Source organism: Dermatophagoides pteronyssinus, unplaced genomic scaffold, assembly GCF_027571235.1.
Source record: "Dermatophagoides pteronyssinus isolate colony J.1.1.1.1 unplaced genomic scaffold, Derpt_VIB-CSIC_2022.12 sq0022, whole genome shotgun sequence".
NCBI lineage: Eukaryota > Metazoa > Arthropoda > Arachnida > Sarcoptiformes > Pyroglyphidae > Dermatophagoides > Dermatophagoides pteronyssinus.
In genome coordinates this window covers 32,503-60,106 of record NW_027461546.1, presented here as the reverse complement: position 1 = coordinate 60,106, position 27,604 = coordinate 32,503, and the positions used below count along the sequence as shown (strand labels likewise).

The following is a 27,604-nucleotide window of genomic DNA, read 5'->3' as shown; positions in this document are numbered from 1 at the left end:
TGTTTTTTGTTTTTTTGAAATTGAATGAATAGTGTGAATGATGAACAACCAAATCGATAGTATCGTCGAATTTTTCCTCAATAGCCATTCTGCTTAATGATGTTGTTGTTGTTGTTGATAGAATTGTTGAGTTTATGTTATGTTTTGTTTTTAGCATGTGATAATTGTTTGGTGGTGTTAACCTGATTATTATCATTTATTATGAAATGTCATCGATAATCATTATCAGACATATTGTTGTTGATTGAAAATCATTCATTTACCTCATTCATCACCACTTTGAATAAATCATGTCGGAAAGACGTTTTACACGGTTAAAACAAACACTTTCGGAACATGGAACAGCGGCTAAAACACGTGAAACAGTTTCACGTGAAATAAGACAATCATTGAATATTACAAATGAATCAACATTTCATTCTTGTATCGAATCCGATTATGAATGTAAAATTCGTCAATGGGATCAAGATGTTCGTCAACAAATCCAACAACATTATCACCAACAAACAAACGAAGAAAATGCAGATGATTCAGAAACATTGAAACCATCCATCGGTAAACATTTTGCCGAAAATTTTATCATCACCGATGAAGAAGATATCGAATGTATTGATGAACCAAAAAATGTAAAATTTGATTTTACTCGTTATTATAGCAAAGAAAAAATTCAAATAACATCACCATTCAGTAATGAATGTTTAAAACATTATATTGATTGTAAACATCATGTTCGTTATCGTTCATTATCTAAATATTTTGGTACAATGATCGACAATTCATCATCATTGACACCAAAATCATCGTCAACCGACTTTATTGCCAATGAAATGTTAACATCCAAAAGTTTTCTAACAAATTTTCCACTTCGACCGCACCTATTTGAATGTGAAGATGATGATAATGAATCGATTGGTAGCGGAATAACTGGCCAAAAAATGCTTATTCGTGAAGGTAATGCATCGGTTATTGACGAAAATGGTGATGGTAGCGATTTTCGTAATGGTTGGCTAACACTATCACGTGATCAGAATGATTGTTTTTTAACATTTTTCGATACCAGTCGTCGTAATAAAATTCTATGGCATTTGGAAATAAATCAAAAAGTACAACGATTATTATCAACCGATGATCAAGATCATCAATCGTTTGATAACAGTTTTCGAATAAATCATCATATTATTCGTACTGATTGGAAATTTATTGATGATTGGATTAAAGATATTAATTCGAATATTGTTGCCGAATTTGAACCTTATGAACAATTGGAAAGAATATTGAATCCTAATTGTTGCCAAAAGATTGGTGAAAAATTAAAAAGTTTCCATCTTATTAATAATATCAATCTGTTTGCTGCATATAATGATATGAATATGCGAAAAGATTTCTTCAACAAATTTATTGAAGATTTTAACTATCTGAATTTTCATACTCAAAATGTTGATAGCCTTTCGACGGATAAAGTGCACGAATTGAATTCTGCTACAGCTAATATATTTAGTTTTGTATTGATAATCAAATCAACTGATATAGCTATTTCATCCAATAATAATACTGATCGTTCTTCACGATTGAATGAATCATATTTTTATCGTATAGCATTATTCGATTGTAAATTAGGTAAACTAAGCGAAGAATTTCGTTATGTTGTATCGACGGATATTCATTCGTTGAGATCATCATCTATGGCCGATGGTAATCGTGGTTTTGATCAAAAATTAATGTGCACGGTTACGAAAGCATTATTCCATGTTGATCTTTCCCAATCGAATCCAAATGATCTTTATCTGGTTTTACGTGTGGAACGTACATTACATCCATTAAAGAATTATATTTGCTATCCAATAGTCAATATGAACAACAATCATCACAATAATAATAATAATAAAATTGCTCACAATTTAATCATGATCAAACAACATATCGAACCATATGCTTGGAGTATTCGACCATTATTTCATACCGATACGCTCAATCTGGAAACCAATTCTAATTTTGGTTTATTCTATAAAATGGATCAAAATCGTTTGTCAGATGAATTTATTTTGAATCTGTTGAATCATCATCATCATCAATCCACATCATCATCGACACGTTCACAAACAATCATACAAGGAAGATTGGAAATTGAATTGATTGATTGGAAAACATTTGAAAAACAACAACAACAAATGAATAAAAATGAAGAACAGGACAAAAATGCCGAAATTATTATATTTAATCCATCGATTTATCCGAACAAAACAATCATATTGGAAAATAATAATAATAATAATAATAATGTCAAACAGCAACAACAACAACAGATATTGATAAATCCGATTCTGGAAATTCAATCCTTGCGATTATTATCGAAACCTTATAGGGAATATTTTAATATACTTTATATTTATCCACAAAGTTTACGTTATGATTCACAACGAATATTTTCGAAAGCAAGAAATCTTTGTGTAACGATTGAAATTCGTGATACGGATAATGTAAATGAATCACCGCGATCATTACCAATCATTTATGGTCGACCACATGATTCTTCGCTATTTGTTCAATCGACCACAACATCGGTTTCGAAACATAATGTCACACCGGATTTTTACGAAGAAATCAAAGTAGCCTTACCACTAAATTTTAGTGAAAAACTTCATATTCTGTTTACATTTTCGCATATTTCCTGCAAAAAAGAATGTTCCTATTCGATTGTTGGCTATTCGTGGTTGCCAATTTCATCGGAAAAACGTCAGATTCATTGCCAAAATCTAGCCTTATCGGTGTTTGCTTCATTGCCTAATCAATATCTTTCCTGTCAATCATTGGGTCTTGGTAAAGGGCTTTCAATGCCCGATGTTAAAATTGTGGGCAAAGAAGTTTTCAAAGTATCTCTTACGCTAACATCATCAATAATATCTAGAGATTTTGAATTACATAATACTTTGTTATCGATTATTAAAATAACCAGATCTCATCGAAATGATTCAAAAGAAATATCATCCATTATTTCGTTGGAAAGACAAATACCAAAAATGATTGGACAACTAGCCGATTGTGACCGAGAAGAATTGATACATTTTTCACAGATAATTTTACAGCAATTATTTAAATTAATTGTTTATGCGGCTAGCCAAGAATTGATACAATCATCATTGAATACAATTATTCGTCTTGTTGATCGATTTCGTCGTGACAATCGATTGGATATTCTTCGTGAATTTATTGATTCTACATTTGAAACAGCCGAATTCTGTAATGTTTATATTCATGATCAATTGATTATATTGATCAATAAAATGTTTGAGCAATTCAATCCAAATCTTAAACAACAACAATCGATAGCGAATAATATGGAAGAAATGAAATTATTCCTAAGTAATATATGGTTTCTTTTGCAAATAATCACCAAATCACTGGTACAATATCTCATTCAAACTGGACGATTATGTTGGGAACGTGAAAAAAGATTTGATGAAGAATTTGTGGTGAATTTGAAATCATTTTTCGAAAATGCATCATTAGTTATTGCAATGAATTCTCGTTTGGAAGAAGTGCAGGATGCTAATCGAGCCTTGTCCTATTTTATGACCCGATTATGTTCCTTTTTGGATCGTTCCATTCTATTCAATGCAATATTTCATCATGTAAATTGTCTATCATCACGTGATATTGTTATACAGGAATTGAAATTCAATTCGATAGCTATGTTATTGGCACATGAACATTTTGTTTCCTATTGTAATCCAATGCAATTGGAAGATACAATAACATTGACAATAGACTTTTGTGGCAAACATTTTCCAGTATTTCTTATATTGAATGAATTTCGTTCATTGTATCATCAATCGGCAACATTTGGTGTTCGACAGATTCGACAATTAGCTTTGTCGATTATACGAAATCAATTAACTAAACACATGTTGGATGATCGTTATTCATCTTTGGAATGTCGTGAAAAAATTATCGGTTTATATTTACCAATATTATCGGTCATATTGGAAAATTGTAATCGAATGATGGATTCTACTTGCTGCGGCGGTAGCAATCCGAATACACAGCAGAAATTCCATTCTTCCTCAAAGCAATCTTATTCATCATTCGCAACGATTCACGAACAGCAACCAAATTCTATGGATGGTCTTAATTCGCTTTTGGTTCGATCAACATCGGAAATTTCCTCAACACTTGGCTCAATCAGTTCATATAGCTCAAATTCGACAATAGGTTCGTCAAACAATACATTGATCGGACATAATCGATCCAATTCTTCGGCTACTGCAACTTCGGCAACTACTTCGATAACATTAGCCGCCACCAATAGTAGCAATAATCAAGCTGTTCGTTTCGATAAATTCAGTAATGAAGAGATTCGTGACCTTTTCATTTGTTTTTTGTGCATTGTACAAATGATCAATGTTGATCGTATGAATTTATTGTCGAAAAAACAACTTAAAGATTTGTTTCTATGTTTGGAATTGGCTTTGAATTGTTTTGAATTTAAGCCGAAAAAATTGACGGATAATCGATCGAAAACAATGCCCAATCCGATTAGTACAATGTCGGCCAGCAATCTTAATCACCATTCTTATCAACATCATCATCATCATTATCATCATCATAGTGCATCGGCAATTGGGGAAAATCATCTTACTAGCTATCTATTGCAACAGAATCTATCCATACAATCAGCATTGATAACATTACGTACAATTCATCTTTATCTAGATAATGATCAAAAACCAATCGATCCTTCAATATCACAGATTTTATCAATCTATCTAACTTTGATGACATTGCCGCAAAGTCAAACAGTTTTGATACATTTATTCAATAGTATCAGATATTTTGTTCAAAAATTCTCTTTTCTTTTATTCCAATCGGATTCATTTCTTTCGCCAATCATATCGAAAGTGATTAGATATTGTAATTCATCATTGACTCCAATTCGACAAGGTGCAACCGATTTATTGGTGAGCTTTATTTATTCATTACAATGTTGTTGATGATGATCACTAATTTTATTCAATTCACAGTACTGTTTGTTTGTAACAAATATGAAACGTACACGTTTCGAAACGATTGTTTGTGTGTCTAGATTGGCTTCTAGCGATCCACATGGTTTGCTCTATCTACATTCATCGTTGAATCGTTTGGAACAGTTGGCCATCGCCGATACAACACAACAACAACAAACCTCAACACCATTGATCATTGATGATGGTGAAGAGATATCTATCACAACAATTGTCGAACGTATTCGGGAAATATTGAAAGCAACCAAACAAATTCGTGAAGAATATTTTGATCCATATTCAGCATCGGAACTTCGATTACAATTGGCCAATTCTTATGCACGAACATCCAGATCGTTGTTACGAACATGGCTAGAAAATCTAAGTGAAGTTCATATCAAAAATCATGATTGGGCTGAAGCAGCCATATGTTTGTGTCAGGTGATAGCAATACTCATCGAGCAATTATCATCGAAAGAAATTCATATCATTGATGGTATGCTTAATATTAGTAAAGTATCGGATAATATTATGACTAAAGATTCGATTAAACGCGAATCTGATTGGTTGGAATTGGAAGAAAGTCATGTTTCGATCGATGTACTCGAATCGATCGTACAGGAATGTGTTGATTTGTTTGAAAAAGCTGAACTATATGAATTAGCGCCGCATGTTCTGAAAGTTGTCATGTCATCATATGAAAAAGAATATGAACATCGTAAACTTTCTCAACTCTATACTAAAATTGCCAAAATGCATTCGAAAGCACAAGAGATTAATGATTCTGGTAAACGAATTTTCGATACATTTTTCAGGTATGGCATATTGATTAACGATGATTCATTCATAAGTTTTTTCCTCCTTCACACACACACAGAGTGGCATTCTATTATCTGAATACAGGACAGAAAATGGAATACATTTATAAGATGACCAAACTAGTTTCATTATCCGAGATGACAACCAAAATGCAAACATTCTATCCGAATGCAACCTATTTGGCCGCCGATTCACCAACAATTCAACAAATGGAATCGTCGACGACTGAATCATCATTGCATTGCGATCAACCTAATCTGAATACTAATAGTAGTAAACAATGTGGCAATTTGATAATCGTTATTACTCATGTGACACCGTACATTGAAATGGCGCGTAATCAATTTGAAAAAAATGTTGGAGTGCAACAATTTGTTTATGAACAACGTTTGGACAGCAAAATTGCTCAATCAGTTGCTGAACAATATAAAAAACGAGTCATTCTTACCGCTGGTCACAGTTTTCCTTATTTCCTGAAACGTATACCGGTTATTAGTAAAAAAGAAGTCATTCTTGATCCGATTGATGTTGCGATTGATGAAATGCAAGAACGTGTCTATCAATTAGAACATGTTATTATGAATCAAGATTTGAAACATTTACAATTGGTTTTGCAAGGATCTGTTCATGTAACCGTCAATTGTGGTCCGATTGCCTATGCAAATGCATTTCTCAAAACTAAATCGAAATCTCAAATAACCGATGATGATCAACCAATGGCCAATGGAATCGACGACGACGGCGATGATGATATTATGGATGAAAATTTTGATGAAAGTCAAAAACATTTGAAATTCTTATTTGAACAATTTCTAGACCTATGTGAAAGTGCCTTAAAATTGAACGAACGCTTAATCAAATCGAATCAAATTGAATACCATAATAATTTGAAACAAAATTTCGAAAAACTAAAATCCGAATTGGATTTTCTTAATCATCGATCATCATATATACCGATATTTGATGCTATTTCAGGTCCAACTTTTGCTCCTTTTTCTTAGCCGATGGTGACCAAAAAAAAACTCTTGTATAAATTGTCTTTGTTATTGCCTTGAATTTGCAACATTGTTATTTTATTTTTTTAATGAAAAAAAAAGATTTGTTTAATTTGAAATCTAATCATAGAAAAATCCGGAGATAAATGTTTGTACAACTTGGCTTTTTTGCTCTCCATCACAACTCATTGGGTGTTTGAATGAATTGAGTTGGTTTCAGGTGGCGAATGAAAGACGAATGAAAAAAAATTCAAATTGACACATTTTGAATTGAGAATGAGTTGCGATCAATCAATAATGAGGGATGAAATGAGTTAAATGGGTAAGCATTATCTTTTATCGCTGTGATCATCATCATGTAGCCGATATTTGGATGGGAGACGTTTGAAGAATGGATGATCCAATGCATCCTGAAGACTGAGACGATTATTGGGTTCATATTCCAATAGCTGTGATATCAAATCGAATAGATTACGATGATCTTCATTGTCCGGTTGAAGAATGTAACGATGCAATGGTTTACAATTCTCTCGTACATATCGGCCAGCGGCCGATCGTTCATCCCAATCCATCAGTTTTCCATGATAAAAATATCTGGTCCTTTGGAAATATCATCATTAAATTTTGTCATCAAAATCAATTGAAAGAGACTTACTTTGATTTTCGACTCATACGATAGGGCAGAGGACCGAGAATACGTTCCATCATGGCTAAATGTTCAAGATTATCGTGTGTCTGGAACAATGTCATTCCTTGGTATAGTTCGAATAGAATACAGCCAATACTCCATACATCACAGGGATGGCTCCAGCCAAGTTCGAGTATAACTTCGGGTGCTCGATAATGTCTTGTCGAAACAATTTTACTATGATGTTCATAGTCGAATGTGGCCGAACCGAAATCAATCAAACGAATGTCCGTATTTTTGACTCTACGTATCTCTTTACGCTATGAAGAGCACAAGAGTTAATGTCAAATGAATGAAATGAATGAAAACTTACCTTTTTGGTGAGTTCGACTTCATATTCGGAATTGAGAAACAAAATATTTTCCGGTTTCAAATCCGTATGAGTCAATTCATTTTCATGTAAAACTGTCAACAAAAAATAATTGAGTCAATCATTCGACTTGCAATCATCGACTTACATTTAACAGAGAATATCAATTGATAGCCAATATGGCGAATCTGTTCGATGGGATATGGTTGAAAATTGTTGTCCTTCTATATAAACAAAATTGACATGAGAAATGAAATAATACTGAGACATGTTGATTTTGTTTTACCATAAAATCAAATACAGAAAGACCGAGCATTTCGAATGCTATACAAATATGTCCATGATAATCGAACCAATCAAACATTCGAACGCAAAGACTAATGACACAATGATTAAAAGGTTAATGTTTGTCAATCATGTGTGTTTCATCACTTACTTTCGACCTTTTGGATCACGTTCGGCAATGGTTTGCAAGACTTTAATTTCAAACATTGCCGCTTCACGATATTTATCCACATTTTTAATGATTTTCAAAGCCAAAACATTGTTACTAGCATAGGAAAAATATGCAACAAGACGATTAATTTGTTTGTTTGTCTCCTTTTCGACTACTTACGTTTTGAGATTACGAACACGAACCACTTTGCCAAATGTACCTTCACCAAGTGTAGCTAGGATTTCATCTACAATCGGAAAACAAATTTGATGAAAAGAAAAAATATTTTGGGCGAAAAAGACTTACATCGATCTTGAAGTATGTCGCCATTCTTGTAGATTAAATGTCCATGTTGATCATCTTCGATGGTTGTGGTTGTGCTTTCAGTGGCATGATTTTTTTGATGATAATTGTTGTTACTGTGATTATTATTATGGCCAACAATTCCCTTACGATGACTATGATGATCACCTTTTTGTTGTTGATGATGCGTTTGTTGTTTGGAAGTTCGATCTTCATCACTTGTTCGTTCAGACTGTTTACCAACATTATCATCATAGTAATTATTATTATCCAGATAATGATTCGTGAATAAATCCACCGGTAATATTAGACAACAGGAACCGGGAAAACAACGAAAAACCATCGTGGATTCGGATTGGAACAAAAAAAAGAGATAAAAAGAATGGATTAGTTGTGGTCGAAATCAAAAAATTGAACAAACAAAAACAATGAAATGATTTGAACGACGAGTGTCATTCACACTTGTTGTTCATTCATAGTCCTAGGGGTTAATAACATTGGAAAAATCAATGTGAGAAACGCTGCCGCTTGTTTGTATGTTAAGTTAATACCCTTGCCTGGATGATGGTTTGGATTAAAGCTAAATCAAAATGTGTGGGTGATGATACCCCCACACATGGAAACACACATAGCAACACTGTTCACTAGCGTACAATACGAACCGAATCATTATGATCGAAACCTGAATCAAAAACGCGTGTATAATTCCTTGAAATGGATTTCTTTTGTGTCAAATATGACCTATATGGTGTGACCGTTGTTGTTGTTGCTGTTGGAAATTTCTTTTTGGCCATTGAAGACGAAATTATGGATGAGGATGATTCTTTAGCACCACCTCGATACATGGACGGTGTATACATTGTAAGACCGTTACCATAAAGTCCTGAAGTAGTACTTTTATATCGCAATTGATAACGATGACGATAGTCGTCATTGTTTTTGCTTGGATCAGTGAGCAAGGTGGCTGCTAATCGTGAAGAGGAGGAAGAAGATGGTGATGAATAAGTTGATTGCTTCAATGAGGATCGTATTTTGGCTGTGGAACATTGGCTGCTGTCAGTAGTGGTTTGAACTGAAAATGGATAACGAAAATGATAACGATTGTTGGTGCTACGAGGTGCATAGGAATTTGTGACTGGATTGGCTGATGATGTAAATGTGCCGGATAAATAAGATCGACCGATATGAGTGTTATCATGATCACTACAGGATAATTTGGCTTTCGTATGATATTTAGTCGAATCATTAATCGATAGATGAGTTGTTGTCGGATATAGCGGTGGCAATCGACGTTGATAATGATGATAATCAATAATGGATGATCCATTTGCTTGCATATTACGATTGGACGATGATGTCATTGCTTGTTGTCGATATGTGGATTGAAGGTAGTGATTATTATTATTATTATTATTATTGTTATTATTATTGCCATATCGATATCTATCATATCCAAAATTATCATGTCCATTATCAACACCATTAATCATTCGATCAGCCACATTTTGATCATTGAGGCAAAGTTTCGATTTGAAACGTGATAATAGATTCGTACACGTCGAGGTAAATGATGACGATGTTGTTGTTGGTTTGGACGATGTATAGGATCGTGCTAATTGTAAATTTCGTTCACGAACATTATCACTATTATTATTCACACCATTCCTGTCATTATTCAAATCATTCATCAGATACGATTTACGATGATAAGACGACGCTGTTGACGATGATGACCCGGAATAACCGGAAGAAGAACTGGCTAACGAAGCTGTTGAGGATGTTGAAGATGAATAATTGAGTGGATATTTTCGTTCAATATGACAATAATAACGATTCGAATCCATCTTGGTTTCGTTATCCAAATTGTAATGTTTAGGATAATAAGAATTCGATTGATAATTGCCCATTCCAGACTCATAATCTTCCGGATGATAGCGACGATAAGAAGATGATGATGTGCTGCAATACATTTTTCATCCACATCGATGTCAACAGGTGAAGCCCGTTACTTTGAATGACAAATGATTTATTTCTGGTCGATGGTTTTATATTGTCAAGTTTTTCAGGAACCAAGCCGATGCAAATGAACTTTTAATTAATTAATATTTCTCGAGCCAAAAAAAAAATCAAGCAAATTCTGGTTTCTGGCTCCAAACAATGTTGATGAGTGAGAAGGAAAGAAAATTTGGAGAATTATCAAAAAGATTTCGAAATGGTGTGTTTGAGCATCACATCACAACATCGAATTACCCAACTCAAAGATAACATCGAGGTCGATGATCACTGTATTGGTTTTGTTGAAAAAATGACTTGAAAGAATTGAAAATGTTTGATGATGATGATGATGAGAATGCAGGAAGTTTTTTCCAATTCAATCTTACAATGATGATGATTCGATGAGATGTGCGCTTGCGATTTGACTGGCAACGTTTTTGTTTGGTTTGTAAAATGGATATTTTAGAATTTATTTTTAGAATTTTTTTGGTCGGCTTTTTTGTTTTCGAAAAATGTTCTCTCCACACCATCATCACACAATGAAGATGGAAATGCAATTTGTGTTTGAATTTGTCCAATTTTCATTGATTAATTGATCGAATGTTGTTGAAACGAAAATTAAACTTGACAGGCATTCTTTTAATATGGACAAAACAGACAAAATACACGAGATTTGTGTGAGCAAACAATTGGATTATCGCATTATATTGGCTGTGTCAAATATAAAACGGTCACTTATTTTCGAATTGACGAAAATGTTGCAGTTGGATACATTTACGACAAACACACAGTGATGATGCAATCTCAACAGAAGAAATCGTTTGACGAAATGAATGAAAGTAAGATTATTGTCATCAAGCAAACAAACAAAATGCAATGCTATCATCATATCTTCAGGTCGGGTTCGGGTCTAAAAATATTCAAACAGTCAATCTGTAATTAACATTTGGCTCTCTCATATTTGACACACTGATCAATGATTGTGTCATTTGCTCAAAATCATTTCACACTCAATGAATGAATGTATGGAGGTGGTGGTGATTTATTTGATTGTGAAGTTCATCCCAAAATCAGAAACTACCAGTGGTGGAAAGAGTCAACAAAAAGAGTGATAACTTTCGGCCCGTGTTGCACAATATCGAATGTGAGCTTGATAGACTTTCATTGATGATTTGATTTGGCAAAAGAGAATATGATTAAAGGTTATTATTTAGAGAAAATCACATCTTCTTTTTCTTATCTATCCAAATGGGGTAGGCTGATGATGATGACATAGTAATAAAGTAACATTTACAAACTTGTTGCACTGATTAATCAGCACTGGTTTGCTTGGCTTATTTTCGATGACCGAAATGATCAAGATGATGATCGCAGTGACCGAAAAAATAAAAATTAATTTTCTTGCTGAAAAAAATTTGCGTAACCAAAGATGAATGGTGGAGATATCGTCGTTTGGTTTGATTTTAATATTTTGTTCAATTGAAAAAGCCCAAATGAGTGAAAAACCGAAAATAGCAGCAACATTCAAATGAAAACATTGAATTGCTATAAATCTTTATGATCTCTATGATGGCACTATCAACGCCAAATGTGTGCAAATCGAGGTTATCAATGGTGATCGTCGCGTGTTTTTTTGCTGTAAGAGTGTCTTACATTATTTTTACTAGGAGTTTGCGTGCCCATGTATCATGTATCATCATGAGTTAGATGTGATGATAATCAGCGCAAACAAGATTGTATTGGGGCGTTGTTGTTGGTGGTGGGAATGGGATAACATTTTGAATGATAAAATCGAAGTAATGTTGTTGTTGTCTGTCTATTATTCTTGATTGAAGAATGTTCTGCTGACAAACAACAATCAATGAACCAATCAGAACTTGTAACAAGGCATTGGATCATTTTACACCAAACAACCAATTCCAATAAATATAATCATTATGCATGCGAAAAAAATGTCAGCAACTGGAAATAATCCTTAGAAAACCCACACACACACATAGTATTTCACCACTTTCTCTAAAACCATCATCAAATCTCGAATCTAGGTCAAATCTATCCACATTTAAATCTGAAGAAAAAACAACATTTTTTGCCCAACATTTTTTTGGATTTAAAAAAGATTATTAAACAAAGAAAACAACAAAGTTATTAAGGTTGACTAAAGAAAGAAAAATTCCTGAGTGTTTCCTGTTCCTGGGTGATGAGAAAATGATGAGGGAAAAAATAGAGCGATAAACATCAACATTACTGGCATAGAATCAAAAACAATGTGACAACAACATCCATTATCATCGAACAAACATACACAACATACACACATACCATAATTTTTTTGATATAGCCATTCTCATAGACGTAATAGAAATGGTCCAAATTTTTCATTATCGTCGTCGTCGGTTGCTGATGATGATGATGATAATGTCCATTGAGCTGAGGATGATGATTGTGATGAAGGTGATTATGACCCATCATATGATTATGATAGATAGCAGTAGTGTTGATTGTAGAATTATTGTTGATTGTATTATTATTCAAGTAGGATTTATGATACCAGAATGGATCACCTTTTGGCACGTAGCGTTGTTGTGGTCGTTGTTGTTGCTCAAGTTGCAGATGATAATTTAGATTACGATAATAGGATGATGCTGATGATGATTGATTGTTCATCATATTATTATTGTTAGCAGTTTTACGTGATACATTGATTTCTGGCGGTGGTGGCGATAAAAATGATTGAACAGTTTGTATGGATTGATCCAATGATTGTCCGAATGTTGACATAAAACGTTGTGCACGTTTCCGGGTCCATGATAATATTGAATGTCGTTTTTGTTGTGAAGGCTGTTGTTGTTGCAGTGTTGACTGGGGCGGTGGTGAGAATATTTTATCAACAACTTTTAGATGAACCTTTGGGGTTTGTGGCAATGGCTGTGGCGACCAAGGAATCTTTATCAATCGTGATGGTGGTGGCTGCACTGATTTTAGCAATGCTGGTTTCATGTCCATGTTTATCATAGGCTTGATTTTCGATCCCGAATTATTTGACGATGATGATGATGATACCTTGCGTGCGAATGAACGGCCAACCGCATCCGGATTACTAACCAAACTGATTGATGGATCATCATCAGTATCGTCATCATTATCTTCGGTCAAGGTTGTTGTATCCTCTGCTGTTGTTTGTCGATCAGCATTATCATCATTATCATCATCATCATCATCTGAACCGGAATCGGCATCCAATCCATCAGCAACCACATTATGACCAGCATCATCCGATTCTTCTTCAATAATTTCGAATGAATTATGTTTGTCCATTGTGGGAGATTTCATTTTCGATAATGATCGTTGTTGGTCATCTCTAGCCAGGCAACCATTTTGCGCCGTTCGCGCCATCGAAACATTTCCACCGATAATAATTGCATCCGGTGATGGTGGTGGCAATAACGGATGCAAAGAATCCGATTGATTGGCTGATGAAACATAATGATGATGATTATTATGATTACTATTGGCCAATTTAGCTGATGATGTTTTGATGGATTGATTCATCACTGTGTAATCATTTTGGCAAGAATTTCTACGTTGTTGTTGTTGTTGCTGAAGAAGCATTTGCTGTTGCCTGAATTTCTGTTGATTATGATCTACCATTGACATGAGCATCATTTTGTTGTTTGGTTTGAATTTCTTTTCATTAGTCTTTTCTGTTGCATAAATGATGATTTGTTGATTAGAACGGATTCAATGATAAAACTGTCCATAAATCGATTCAGGCAACAATTCCATATTGCAATGAAATTCAACAAGTATATTTAGTTGTTTCTTCTTGCTATTCATTCAATTGTATATGGTACGTTCATTTGATGATATTGGTTGCCATCGACCAAACCAAAAATAGAGCACAACAATTAAAGAAAAGGCAATATTATCATCATTAACGACGCAATAATAGCATCATCATATTTCTCTCATTGACAATTCAAACAATGTTCGGATTTTGATGTTGAAAAGAACATGGACCACCAATATCCAAAATAATTATCCTCTGCTCAATTGTTAATGAGTTGGATAATGTCCGCAAAAAAACAAAAATTAAATCAGAGAAGATGTGATGCCTTGTTGTGCTATAATAACATTCGACTTGGCTATGATGGATATTATGATGATAATTATTAAGATGATCGTCATCATCATCATCATCATCATCATCATCATACGATTCACAGATTCACAATTCTTGTTGCCAAAACAGATTGGCAACAACCAACAACAACAACAACCAACAGATGCAACAATCTTTACCGGAGAAAAAAGGAAAATTCTTCAAAAATGATGATGCCATGCTCAATACATTGAAATTCTTGCATTTTACAAACAAGAATATGAAACCATTCTTTCTCACTCTCTTTCACATTGGCAACTTGATTTACAATTGCAAGGAATTGCGAAGAATGCATGCGCATAATATCAAATAAATTAATCAATCACACAAAACAATAAATGAAAGCGAAGCGGCAAAACTTACATGATCAATTTGATCGGCAAAACGCACTTTATGATGATCATTGATCTGATTGTTGGGATCGATATCATCATCATGGTCAATGAGATAATGATCATAGGAATTTTCACGATATTCTTCCCCATCATCTTCCTCGTGATAATCACTAGTACTTTGATTAAGATTATCATCATTATAATTATCGATACAATTCCTTCCAACATCATCATTAAGCGATTGATGTTGTTCCCACCAAAAATGTTTCGAACGTCGTCGTCTTTCCAGATATTCTTGTTGTTGTTCGCGTAGTTTTTGCAATAATATTTCTGGATCTTCAGCAGCTTCATCATCACCATCATCATCATTATCATTAGCATATTCATCAAAACATAAATCATTATCGGGCCTAGATGGTGGTCTAGGTGATGGTGTCGGTTCAAATATTGGACAACGTTCATCGATTTGTGGAACGAATCCCGAAATGTAATAAAAATCAATAGATAAAACTAATGGATATTCATTGATTTCAGCATAGGAAATCCAACGACGACGTTGTAGAAATCGAGATTGCCTAGTCGATTTAACCGATGTACCAATCTGTCGGACTTCAACTGGGCATTCAGTAAATTCGCTTCGATCAACAATTGGTGGTGGTGATGGTGATGGTTGTTGTTCAAAGGGTTGATTGATGATTGATTGAAAGGGTTGAATCCAATTCAAACAATCAGTGTTGGTATCCATCATAGTATGGAATAAATCCTGATACAAATCGATAAAATGCCATTGATTGGAGCCATTATCGATAAACAATTCGGTCGTTTGTCTTTTCATTTGACGTTGCCACCATCTTTCATCATCATCTTCATCAATATCATCATTATCAGTGATTATGGGGCAAGGTGGTGTTTCGATGATGTTTTCTGATTCAAATGTCACGGGTTTAAATTGTTGGAAACAATCATCAAGAATATTAGCGGTTAATGAATCGACAAATTGTATGAAAGCTTCACTATTGGAAAACACTATTTGTTGCATATCGATTGAAGGTTTATGATCATCAATAATGGCATTAGAAATGTTTGGCGGTGTGGTAGTATTAGATTCATCAATCATGATAATCATTTTAATATCGCCAATAACTTCATTCAAAATATTCAATACATTGCTATCGTTAATTTTGACATCATTCTTACGACAATGTGCCAAACAGGCATCTTTAATCAAACGGATGAGACAATCATCCGGTGATTGATTATCATCATTATTATCCATTATTTTATATGACGATCGTCGTCGATGATGACCAACACTTTTCCATGAACCACGACGTGGTGAGGACGATAACGGAGATGGTGGCTGATCATCATTGTTGATTTTTGAATTTTGTGAGATCAATTCTATATCACTGATAGTGGTGGTGGTTGTTGGCGGATAATCCGCATTACTGTTCGGTGATGACATTATTGTTGGATTCAAACAAATTTTCAATTCATATTTGGTGAATCAATGATTATCCAATGGAATCAAATGAGATTATACTAACCAACCAGTTAGATTAGTGAGAGTCGTTCATCATAATCATCACCATCATTATTATTATTTTTCATGTAAACTTCATCATCATCATCATTATCAGGCAAACAAACAAACAAAATAATCAATGACGACAAACAAACAAGTGTTGTGTGCGAATGATATATGTAAATCGTGAAAAAAATGGGCGAAAAAACTGTTTTCCATTTCCATTCAATCCTCCAACCATTCAGAGTGAATGAGAAATATAACTGTAAAATAGTAATTTAGCATTGTTTCTTGCAAATAATGCTCTACATTTCCCTTTCATTGACTGTCAATCAATTTGCTAAATCCATTCGAAATGATTTGATTGATGTGTGTGTTTCTGGATCAAAATCCATTAAAAAAGGATTGTTAGATATGAAAAGTGGAAGGATAATGATATGAAAAAAATCGATCATATACTGTATACATCAACCTTGTACGGTTGTCTTCTTCCAATATAGGTGTAATGAAGAGAGCAGGATTTAAATATGGAGTTTGACTTGCAAAGACATTTCATATCTAAATGGCTGATGTTTCACTACCATTTAACACACTCACACACACAATGAGATTGTCAGCCAAGATTTTTTGTTGCGCTCAACTTTCGAAACAAGAGACGACCAAAACTACACAGAAAACATTGTGGATTGGGGATAATAATTTGTAATGAAGAAAAAGGGTAAATCTTTTCGAATGGCAAGAATGATATTTTCCTAAGGTATATGTCATTATTGAAATCGGGCTATATAGCTAAAAATATCATCATTTTCCACTATTCATCAAATGATCAGTTCATCCTAATCAACCGAAAGTGATCTAATCACTGAGAGATCAAGATCAAACATTTCTGATATATTTTTAGAAATGCGACTGGCAGTTGCTTGTTTTTTAAGAAAAATCTAATTAAACCAATGATAAAAACTTACCCAAACGGAAACGGATTCCGAGTTGAGTTTTCTTTTTCTTCTATCATAAGATCGTGCTGTTGTTGTGGTGGATCTTGATCTTGATAATGATGATGAATGTGTATATATCGATGATGATGTTTCTGTTGATTTGGATTTTGAAGATTTCGATGTTGTTGTCGTTGTTGTTGGTGGCGATGATACTGATGAACAACTTGATGATCGATCAATATAATCGTCATGCGGTCGTGTTGTTGGTGGTGGTCGATTGTTGTTATTGGCATGGTGATGGCGACGATGATCCGATCGACTACGACGATGTCGATAATAATGATGATGACCATTATCATAACCATCATTGGAAATTTTACGTCTTTTATTGGATCTGAAAGCAGCATCATCATGATTGGTATGATCATCATGTCGTTTTCTCCGACTAATGATTGACTGTTTGATTGAATCATTATAATATTGTCCATCATGACGATGGTACTTTCGTTGTTGAGATATTGACATTGATGGTTTTTCATTTCGATATCGATAATCATTAGAATGTCTATTGTGATAATCGGAAATGGGCGATGAAGATGAGATAGCATCACAACAATCCTGTGATGATTCAAACGATTCTGCATGATTATTGTATAGATTATATCTGCCATCTAGTCGTCGTCGTTGTCTATATGAAGATGGCGGTGATTGTTGCTGTTGTTGTTGCTGACGTTTTCTATCGCTAATTCGATACCTATTCACCGAATCGCTGTCATCATAGCGGCTAGAATGATTATTTCGATAACGAGAATTTCGATAATAATCTGTGTGTGAAAATGAAAAGGTAGATGTAATATCTGGAAATCAAAGGAAAGCATGGTTACCTGAACGATTATTTTTATATGATAATGATGTTGAGGATGATGAATATTTAGATGATGTATGATGATGATGATGATGAGGATGATGGTAATCAGACATGGTTGATGATGAATATGTTTGTGAATCATATGAAGCACGATATCCCATACTGTTTAAACGTCGACAATGATGATGACGATCATTGACATTACAATTAATTTGATTGCTATTATTACAATGCAAAATATCTTTCAATTTGGCTGCTTTATTTCGAACCAAATTGGAAATTTTCGATGATTTGGTTTTCACTAAACTTTTCAATTGTTGACGTTGACGAATTCGACTTGAACGTCGAGGCAATTGGCTATTCTGTTGTTGCAGTGATTTGTCAATCAAAATCTGTTTATGGTGTTTAGTGGTGGTTCGAATAATTTCTTTGTAGAAGCGATTTTTAGTGGTGGTTGTGGTGGTACTGGTCGTGATTATCAAATTATTGTTTTCCGATTGTTTTGTTGGATTTTTCACTAATAATGATTGTGATGATGATGAACGTGGAACAAGGGAAGAAGGAGAAGGCGACGATGAAGAATGGGAGATTATTGATGATTTGGAGATTTGATCATTATCATTACCACTACTACCGGTAGGTGAAGACAAAGCTTGCTGTTGCTGTATGGCAAATTGTGTAGCTCCAACGATAATGAATCGTTTTGCAAATCGAACCAAACTATCCAAGATGAACATTGAATGATGATGTTTATTCTGCTAGGATATGGATGGTCGGTTCGAAATGGCAACAATCTCAATCAAAACACATCGATTCTTTCTGGCAACAAAAATATTGTCAAAAAAAGGAAAAAAAGCCAAAAATCAGTTTTGAGCTTCGAAATCATTTGAAAGATTACCATTATTCTATTCATTCATAGACAAAGACAATTTCAATTTGTTTGAAGTTTTTTTATGGCAGATTATTTATTTATTTCAATCAACAAAAAATTCAATTTTTTCAAAATAAAAATGAAATGTTTATGATAAACAACATCAGATAAATTCAAGATTCACAAGACAATCATCAATCATATAGGAATAAAAACACCAAATTCTTTGATTTGTTCGCTGGTGATGGCTTCCAAGTGTTGATGATGATTGAAGGTTGAAGAAAAATGATCGGCTGTTTTATAAAGGTCGTGGTTGATGATGATGCAATGAAACAATCAAGATGGTCAACGATCGGCGTTTCAAGTGATGATGATCATGTACATTCTGGAACTGGCTGAATGTCTTTTTTTATTTAATCTCAATCACACCGACTCTGGTCTGATCTGATAATTTCACAATTTCAATTTTGTTTTGGCCAAATTATTTCAACAAAAACGAAACAAAACAAAAAAGTTATCAATCATCATCATCATCGTCAACAATGAACTCAGAGTTAGAAAAGAGCATTCGCCACTCACACCACCATGCGCTAGTGCTGCCACCATTCGAATGTTTGTTGTTGTGAGAGCACATTCCGGTTTTCATTTATAATTCGAAATCGACATGCGCACAAAAGAAAATGAATTATATTCGAATGCAATTTGTTATGAAAATTCGATCAATTTAATTTTTTTGTTCGGACGTTTTTGTTGTTGTTGTTGTTGTTGATGGTGGTGGTGGTGGTGGTGGTATTACACCGAATTTTATACGACCAATTTTATAACGTGCTCGTCGTTCACTTAGATCGGATTGCGTAACAACCAATCGCCGGAGATTTAATTTCAACGGTTTTGTAACACGAAGATCTAATGATAATCGTGACGCTTGTGGTTTTTGCTCATCCGCACCATCCGAACGAGTTGAATCTTTACTTTTCAACCATTTGGAAAATTGTACCATTGTACGATACCAACCATCCGAATACCAAAGAACGAATGGACCATAAACCAGTATTAACAATGTTAAAAAAATCAATAAACATCCTGAAAGAAGGTATAGAGAAAAGTTAGTTAGCAATATTGGTGCAAAATGACAAAAAACCTAGTTGATCGGTGCCCGCCAAAGCTAGATTGTGAAAAAATCCCAAATCCATTCTGTTTGACTGGAACAATCAACAAAAGGGATTCATTTTATAATAATTTTTCTTTTATTTAATTAAATTTATAAAGAATGTCGGTATTTTAGAACTGAATCATGCCATAATCGAATCAATCTGGTATTGCAGACAAAACAAACCATTTTTTTATACAAATCTCAATCTGTAGACAACCAAATTTCAAAGAAGATTCGGCACAGCTGCAGCCTGTGTCGATTGTTGATTAGTGGTCATCATTACTGTCGATGGCTGCGGTTGTTGTGTGGCGGGAGGATGATTAGGCGAAAACATGATCGAGCCATTTGGAGATGCGTTAGCAGCCATCATCATTTGCGAATGTTGATAAACACCAGGACCGTGTTGTTGATGCATTGTAGTGGCATAGGAAGCAACTGCAATATGATTAGATGGATATATTGTTGGTTGTGGTTGTGGTGGATTGCCCTGTGCAACAGAATTATGACCACCATAAGATGCTGTGGCTGTTGGTACTGTGGTGTTGTTGATGGTCGATGTCGTCGATTGCGATTGATAATAATTATTTTCAACATTGTTAGGTTGCTGATGCATATAGGATGATTGGGGCATAACACCATTGACCATTGCGAATTGTTGTTGTTGTTGACCAGCAGCATTGTATGGATTAATCTGTAAGGATGCCATTTGTTCCATAAGAAAGCTTTCTTTCATCAAATCATGATAAAGATTCAATGCTGACGATAGCTGTTGATTCAATGATGTAAGTCGGGCATTCATTTTATCGATAGATTCCATTTGTTGATCAATCAATGGCATCATTGCTAAACATTGTTCCTCTAATCGCAACAATTCATCCGGATCATCGAATGATTTGGGATCAGCTTCCTGCAGCATTGACATTAGTTCATCGATTTTACCTTCATCAATGGTCACATCTTCTGGTTTGATATCATCTTTATCCATTTTAACAACTTTCACTTCTTCGTTGAATTGCACTTTTTTCGCATTGTCACTATTCTTAGTGGGCGTGTCTGCGTGATAAATGTTTTTCCTTAGTTAATACATTTTTGCTCACAATTTCTATTGACTTACATTCGGGTTCGGCATTTAGATCGGTAGAAACAAAATTCGCTGGAAAGAGGCCTTCACCACGATGATTCGAACCTTTCCACCAATTCGAATCGGATGAATCGGTGACCAGAATAATTTCGCCGGCTTTAAATGTTAACTCATTATCTTCGGCGGCTTCGAAATCATATAGTGCACGAACTTTGATCGGTTCTTTATCATCCGATTTATTATTAGTAGTAGCTATTTCGGCCATATTGAACGATGGATACAGAGATGATGGGGTTGTGGTGGCGGTCGTGGTCGTCGATGATGATGAACTAGATGATAATGTTGTTGAGGCCGGAGCAACTGTATCGGTTTTGATACCACGTTTTTTTGCTTCCTGAATAGACAATTCAATAGCTTTGGCTAATTGAGCTTCTTCTTCAGCATTCGTAACATAATCGGGATTTTTTGCCATAGTTTCCTCCAATGCCGATAATGATTTACGTTGTTTGGATGGTTCAGAAGAATGAAATGATACACCTTCAGATTTTAATTTATCATATAAAGATGGTATTAGATTAAGTTGCGGATCTTTACGAAAATCTTTTGATTGTGCCCATTTTTTCAATAATAAACGTGAACGTTCAGATACTTTGGGATGAATATTTTTACCACCACGAATCAATCGTAATAGTTCGGTTTCAAAATCACGTGAACAAATTTCCAAATGAAAACGTTTACCACAATTGCTTACCAATGAATCAAGAAGCTATGGTGATTGAAATGGAGAAAGTGAACAAAATTTGGTCATCTCATTCATTAATTTGGTCATTGCCAAATACTAACTGTTAATGTTTGTAGAATAACCCAGGGAATATCCGAATGAAGACGAGTGATAATAGAACGCATGCAATCTTTTGGTCCGTCTTGTTCGACAGCAACACGATCATTAATTTCTAATATTTGTTGCCAATCTTCCGATGTATTTTGATCCGATGTTGCTTTCTCTGCAATGTTTCACACAAATGTTAAATCAAACAAACAAACAAACAAAACCTTACCGACTAAAGGATCATATGGTGATGGTTTAATGGCACTTAAAATATTAAGCATATTACACAAACAGGCAAAATCACTAATCAATTTGGCAAAAAATGAAAATCAAACTACGATTTTTCTTTCGAAAACTAGTGGGGCGTTTGTGGTTCACTCAATCAACAACAATTGTTATTCAATCCAATTAAAACAAAACAACAATTAATTCACTTTTAATTCAATTCAAATTATGCAGTTTTTGTTTTTTCACACTTAATTCACACAATCATCATCATGATAAATCAATTCAATGTTATCGCTATTCATTATCATCATATACAGTAACATAAACAAACAACATATTTCCAATTTGCTTTCCTTGCAAAAGAGTCTAATTCAAAGTTCAAAATCAAACACCTTTGTTTGGTTAGACGTTGTTTTGTTGATGTCCACTGACTCGAATGAACGACAACAAAAGAAATAAAGACAAAGAACAAAATAGAATTTGGATGTCGTCGTTGTCATCGACATATGATAATGATGCTGATGGTGATGAAGTGATTATGATAATGACGATAGCACCATCGATAAACTGAGTGATTGAAAATGAGAAATAGTAACAAACAAACAAAAATCAACTGAGTCATCAAAGAACCATTGTTTTTTATTGGAAAAAAGGCACCGTACACAGACAACGTTATTTTTTGATTTTTTTAAAGTTTCCATTTATTTCGTATAACATTGGATGTTAATTGAGAAATTTTACCAATTGAATCTGGTTGCATCATGAATGCATGCAGCATTTGTCCAAGACAAAGCTGAATGTCTAATTGACTGTCAGGTGGAATTTTATCTTTAATTTCATGATAAGAATGGAGAGGTACCCATGGATCTGATTCACCATAAAACATTGATAATTTGGTTGCATTTGCCTCGATTATATGCAATTTTGGTTGTAAAACTTGATCAAATTCTTCCGAAGCCATTAATGTAATTGCTCGGATGCACTGAGGATCCAATAGATTGGTTGCCGAACGTATGAACGATTCGGATAAACCATCATATCCACCGTATCGCAGATATGCTCCAAATAATTGCTCTCTTGTTCGGTCGTTGAGCAAAAAATTGAACAAATAAGCCAGTGCCAACATTGGATATATCAAATATTTTATCAGCTTTTTATTCCAACGACCAGATTCTGTATCAGCAATCGAATCGATAGTGGGATAAAGAAGAATGCAATGATCTACCTGCAAGAAAAACCAAATCATAATGATATTCGCTTTTTTCTCATTCTAAACCAACCATACGGGCAATATCGGGGTAACGATCCAATAATTCCAGTATAATGTAACAACCAATTGAATGACCAATTAGAATGATTTTTGTTGTCGAATCGATATGATTACGAATGAATTGAGCCTTATGTGAGATTTGGGCTTGTAACCCAAACAACTCTGAATTGATCGATGGTCGTGAATAGCAACCGGGCATACGACTATGTCCGGCATGTGATATACCAATCAAAGGAATTTTCAACTCCGAATACAGTGTGGACAGAAAATCTGTATAATATTCAATTTCACCAGGATTGCCTGTACAATGTTCAATGAGAATGAAAATCAGAAACATCCATTTGGATCACCATACCTGTTATCATCATGATCAATCGTTGTTTATTGAATTTGGTATGACAGTCAAATTCATTCCCACCACCACCATCATCATCATCGTAGACTAGGATTTTGGTTGGAACTTGATTCACTTGGATGAATTTGATTTCTGGTTTCATTTTGTTTGTGGCGAATCATTCAATCGTTGAAAGGATGACTTTGGTGTGATATGAGAAGAATGTTAAATCAAAGAAAATCACACCAAAATAATCAATCGAATGATTCGATTTGATGAATGATGATGATACAAATTAGTTGAAAACATTCGATCCTAGATGGAATTACAGTCGAACCAACGACAAAAAATGTCACCAAACTCGGAAAATGAAAAAATTAATTATGATGATGATTATGGGAGATGTGCACATCATATGGTGGAAATGGCATAAATATAGCCACCATAATGATGATGGCAGATGAAAATATGACTTTTAGGTTTTGCATAGAAAAAAGATAATCTCCATTTATTATAATGATAATGGTGGTCAAACAAAAATTTCAGAAAAAAATTTAGTGGTGATTCTATTCCTGAAGAAAGTTGAAAATTCAATTGAATGATGATGACGAATGTAAATGTAACAGACATCTATTTTCCCATCAGATGTGCTTTATGTGTGACAGTGGTCAAGGCTGGTGACAACAGCAACAATGCCCATTTCCAATTTGAATGGTGAATTGAATATAAAGCATATTTTATTTATATAATTCATAGATCATCATCATCACAAATGCCAAATATATCACCCACACACATATTGTGTGAAAAAAGCGATATGATCATATTGATGATATGAATCAATTCACGATCTCTATAGATCATCATTGTGTGTGTGTGAAAAAATGACCTGAATTTTGCTTTTCTCAAAAGGATGATGATGACCATTGTTTGATTGGAGAAAAAAATGTATTATTTTTGAAATTTTCGTTCTCACTTTCTTGTATCGGTTCTTTATTGATATCATCATGATCGAAATATGTGTGAAACAAAATAAACCAACCAGATTAGAAAGGTAAGGGATTTATTGATTGGAGTAATCATGCACGTAACAGATCGAATTGCTGATAACAATCGACATTATGCTGCCAATCACAATTCGAACTACGTTCATTGAAACGTGTGCCAGTTGGACATTCAAAACGGAAACGTTCGCGTCGATGACCACTACAATGATAATATGCTTGACAGTCCGAACTAAGATCGGCAAAAAAACCGCTAACATTATCTGGACATTGAAATGACCATTGTTTTGGTCTATTCATTTTTGGGTTGTAGTTGAACGATGTTGCAGTCGAATTGATCGGATCATTGCCAAACAAACTGTTGATCGATTTCCACTCAAGCATATCCATGTCCAGATCATTGATTCGTTGTGAATCTTCCATCAGATGTTTACGTTTATTATTATCCATTCGATTTTCATCATTCTCTTCGCTGGTGATGCTACTGGAAATGTTTTCCATTTCTGTATCAGAAGCTGTGCTATTGATGACCATTTCGTTTGGAATCTCTGATTGTTTCCATGAATTATCATCATTTTGATTCATCACAATTGTTTGAGCAAATTTTTGTCCTTTAATCTTTTCCGAACGTTGTCCCGGTTTTAGATGATTTGATGATGAATTGGATTTGTTAGTTTGTTGCTGATCATCCAAATAGTCGAGGTTTTCATCCTGATTATCATCAGCATAATCAACGTCGACACGATTATTATTTTGGAGATGATCAGAAGATATTGTCGTTGTGGGAGGCGGAAAGGTAGCCGTTGTTGCAATTGTTGTCGGTGGGGGAGGTGGTGTGGTGGTGGTGGTGGTCAACATGGATGACAGTGTTGTCTTTGTTTTCAATTGCTCCATGGATTTTTGAACCTGTTGCAGATGACGTTTCGATTCATCCAAACGTGTTTGAATCAATTCCCGAATCCAATCATAAGAATCCGATGCCGGTAACAATGATTTTGGCAATTCGGTTTGTGGTTGAATGAAAAATGGTGGCGATCGAACAAAATGATGATAGTTATGATAGGAACTTGTCCTGGCGGGAAAATGGTACGGAATACGGGATGCCTGACGATAAGGATGGACAACGGTAGACGAGGGATGATGATCATCATAATGATGATATATATTGAACGAATTGCTAGTGGTAGCGGTCGGTTGCGACCAATATGTTCGCAATGGCATCAAGGTGACCGATGGTTTTGCTGTAAAGGCTGTTATCGGTGTTGAACGAGGAATGTTGGTGGTGGTTGTGGTGGATGTCATTCCCTGTGGTGATCGACCAAATATCTTATCATTCCAATCTGGTTCAAGAGCTGGTTCAAAAATTGATTGATCAACCATTATGGATATTGGTGGCCAACTTACCCAAACTTTTGTCGGCGATAATTGTGAGCAAACATAATGATGAAATGGAAATAGCTATAATTACTAGCTGTTGAAATAGTGGTGTCATTTCGGAAAAGATGGGTTGAAATGCAAATCATTCGAACGATGTGCATCGGATGAATGAATGAATATCATCTCTGGTCGCATCCATCATCCTTGTCGAGAAAAGAAAGAGAAAGTTTTTCATCAATCACAAAGTGAGAGAAAAATGCAAATTTCTCTCTTTATCCAGTGTCCAGTGTGAATTTGGGAACAATAGAATTGTGCGGAAAATGCAGAAAGAAAACAAAAACCTGAACGGTGATTGAATGCTGGAACTGTGGAAGAAAAATGTCAACACAACAACAACACAAAAGGTAAGAAATGTTTCCTTTGCATTATTCAATGAGAATGAATTTGAAATTCTTTTCAAAGTGAAATATTTTCCATTCACTCGATAAATCAAGTCAGTGTCATCAGTTTTTTTGTTGATTGAAAAGAAAAATCGAAATGTTGGTCACGATCATCATCATGGTGATGGAATAGGAGAAAACAATTTGTCACACTGCTCATTTAACTATTGTCCAAGATGATGATAATTGCACTGTCATTATCATTGTTGCAGATAGGGACCATCCAGGAAGCAAGCGGTTTAATGCTCATCATAATTGAATCAACTCAAACTAATTTGAAATTAATTATCTAATTTGAGTTGTCAACATCGTATTTAACTAAGTCTTGTATTTTACTAGAGTGAGGTTAGGTTGATGACTATCACCATGATTCATAGTTGAGTGAGGTTAGGTTGATGACTATCACCATGATTCATAGTTGAGTGAGGTTAGGTTGATGACTGTGACTATGACTCTGAATTATGGTTGAGTGAGGTTAGGTTGATGACTGTGACTATGGCTCTGACTTATGGTTGAGTGAGGTTAGGTTGATGACTGTGACTGTCACTTTGTCTGTCAAAATGACTATCAATAACTATGCGTGCGCACGCTTTTCTTTGAAGCCAAATTTAAGGGAGCATTTTTTAAGCGAACAAACACGCATTTTTAA

At 34.5% G+C, this 27,604-nt stretch overlaps 6 protein-coding genes across 10 annotated transcripts; 1 reads left to right on the top strand and 5 right to left on the bottom strand.

The window, feature by feature from the left end:
* Positions 1–124: 124 nt before the first annotated feature.
* On the top strand, positions 125–6,930 carry LOC113795450 (dedicator of cytokinesis protein 9-like). Its single transcript, XM_027345632.2, has 3 exons — positions 125–4,955; positions 5,019–5,812; positions 5,875–6,930. Exons 1-3 carry the CDS (start codon positions 291–293, stop codon positions 6,815–6,817), a joined length of 6,402 nt encoding a protein of 2,133 aa, XP_027201433.2. The 5' UTR covers positions 125–290; the 3' UTR covers positions 6,818–6,930.
* LOC113795453 (uncharacterized) lies at positions 6,868–19,813 on the bottom strand. 4 transcript variants are annotated; one of them, XM_075823037.1, is made up of 11 exons: positions 19,267–19,813; positions 18,385–19,187; positions 17,531–18,324; positions 8,552–8,780; positions 8,426–8,492; positions 8,246–8,359; positions 8,096–8,186; positions 7,958–8,033; positions 7,813–7,904; positions 7,467–7,759; positions 6,868–7,411 (listed from the first exon to the last, which is right to left on the bottom strand). In XM_075823037.1, exons 2-11 carry the CDS (start codon positions 19,103–19,105, stop codon positions 7,141–7,143), a joined length of 2,748 nt encoding a protein of 915 aa, XP_075679152.1. In that variant the 5' UTR covers positions 19,106–19,187; positions 19,267–19,813; the 3' UTR covers positions 6,868–7,140. The 4 variants fall into 4 exon arrangements, with proteins under 4 accessions (XP_075679152.1, XP_075679153.1, XP_075679154.1 ...); XM_075823038.1 differs by lacking the exons at positions 17,531–18,324; positions 18,385–19,187; positions 19,267–19,813 and adding an exon at positions 15,069–16,699; XM_075823039.1 differs by lacking the exons at positions 17,531–18,324; positions 18,385–19,187; positions 19,267–19,813 and adding an exon at positions 12,866–14,694.
* Positions 19,814–19,940: 127 nt separating this feature from the next.
* Positions 19,941–20,516, bottom strand: LOC113795479 (uncharacterized). Its single transcript, XM_027345664.2, has 2 exons — positions 20,381–20,516; positions 19,941–20,322 (listed from the first exon to the last, which is right to left on the bottom strand). The coding sequence occupies exons 1-2, from the start codon at positions 20,430–20,432 to the stop codon at positions 19,964–19,966; spliced, it is 411 nt and encodes a 136-aa protein (XP_027201465.2). The 5' UTR covers positions 20,433–20,516; the 3' UTR covers positions 19,941–19,963.
* On the bottom strand, positions 20,464–23,004 carry Stam (signal transducing adaptor molecule). Its single transcript, XM_027345638.2, has 4 exons — positions 22,532–23,004; positions 22,317–22,477; positions 21,507–22,239; positions 20,464–21,445 (listed from the first exon to the last, which is right to left on the bottom strand). The coding sequence occupies exons 1-4, from the start codon at positions 22,581–22,583 to the stop codon at positions 20,616–20,618; spliced, it is 1,776 nt and encodes a 591-aa protein (XP_027201439.2). The 5' UTR covers positions 22,584–23,004; the 3' UTR covers positions 20,464–20,615.
* Positions 23,005–23,139: 135 nt separating this feature from the next.
* On the bottom strand, positions 23,140–24,440 carry sturkopf (lipid droplet associated hydrolase sturkopf). The gene is given in 3 exon segments (XM_027345653.2): positions 23,140–23,755; positions 23,811–24,116; positions 24,118–24,440. Coding segments are annotated over 3 exon segments (1,023 nt in total). The 5' UTR covers positions 24,298–24,440; the 3' UTR covers positions 23,140–23,218.
* Positions 24,441–24,615: 175 nt separating this feature from the next.
* Positions 24,616–27,532, bottom strand: LOC113795462 (uncharacterized). Of its 2 annotated transcripts, none has more exons than XM_027345645.2 (2): positions 26,543–27,532; positions 24,616–26,478 (listed from the first exon to the last, which is right to left on the bottom strand). In XM_027345645.2, exons 1-2 carry the CDS (start codon positions 26,628–26,630, stop codon positions 25,214–25,216), a joined length of 1,353 nt encoding a protein of 450 aa, XP_027201446.2. In that variant the 5' UTR covers positions 26,631–27,532; the 3' UTR covers positions 24,616–25,213. The 2 variants fall into 2 exon arrangements, with proteins under 2 accessions (XP_027201446.2, XP_027201445.2); XM_027345644.2 differs by having other exon boundaries at positions 24,623–26,490.
* Between the last annotated feature and the right edge of the window lie 72 nt (positions 27,533–27,604).

Bases quoted from the DNA above. Each gene is read 5' to 3' on its own strand.
- LOC113795450 (XM_027345632.2), top strand. From the start codon at position 291: ATGTCGGAAAGACGTTTTACACGGTTAAAACAAACACTTTCGGAACAT. The intron at 4,956-5,018 runs GTGAGCTTTATT...TTCAATTCACAG, and splicing joins AAGGTGCAACCGATTTATTG to TACTGTTTGTTTGTAACAAA. The intron at 5,813-5,874 runs GTATGGCATATT...ACACACACACAG, and splicing joins ATTTTCGATACATTTTTCAG to AGTGGCATTCTATTATCTGA.
- LOC113795453 (XM_075823037.1), bottom strand. From the start codon at position 19,105: ATGTTCATCTTGGATAGTTTGGTTCGATTTGCAAAACGATTCATTATC. The intron at 8,781-17,530 runs GTAAGTTTTTAT...GTTGGTAAACAG, and splicing joins CGGAATCCGTTTCCGTTTGG to TCTGAACGAACAAGTGATGA. The intron at 8,360-8,425 runs GTAAGTAGTCGA...TTCCTATGCTAG, and splicing joins CGTGTTCGTAATCTCAAAAC to TAACAATGTTTTGGCTTTGA.
- LOC113795479 (XM_027345664.2), bottom strand. From the start codon at position 20,432: ATGGATTTGGGATTTTTTCACAATCTAGCTTTGGCGGGCACCGATCAA. The intron at 20,323-20,380 runs GTTTTTTGTCAT...ACCTTCTTTCAG, and splicing joins GGCGGGCACCGATCAACTAG to GATGTTTATTGATTTTTTTA.
- Stam (XM_027345638.2), bottom strand. From the start codon at position 22,583: ATGCTTAATATTTTAAGTGCCATTAAACCATCACCATATGATCCTTTA. The intron at 22,478-22,531 runs GTAAGGTTTTGT...GAAACATTGCAG, and splicing joins ACCATATGATCCTTTAGTCG to AGAAAGCAACATCGGATCAA. The intron at 22,240-22,316 runs GTTAGTATTTGG...CAATCACCATAG, and splicing joins TTATTCTACAAACATTAACA to CTTCTTGATTCATTGGTAAG.
- LOC113795462 (XM_027345644.2), bottom strand. From the start codon at position 26,630: ATGACACCACTATTTCAACAGCTAGTAATTATAGCTATTTCCATTTCA. The intron at 26,491-26,542 runs GTAAGTTGGCCA...TTTTTGAACCAG, and splicing joins TATCGCCGACAAAAGTTTGG to CTCTTGAACCAGATTGGAAT.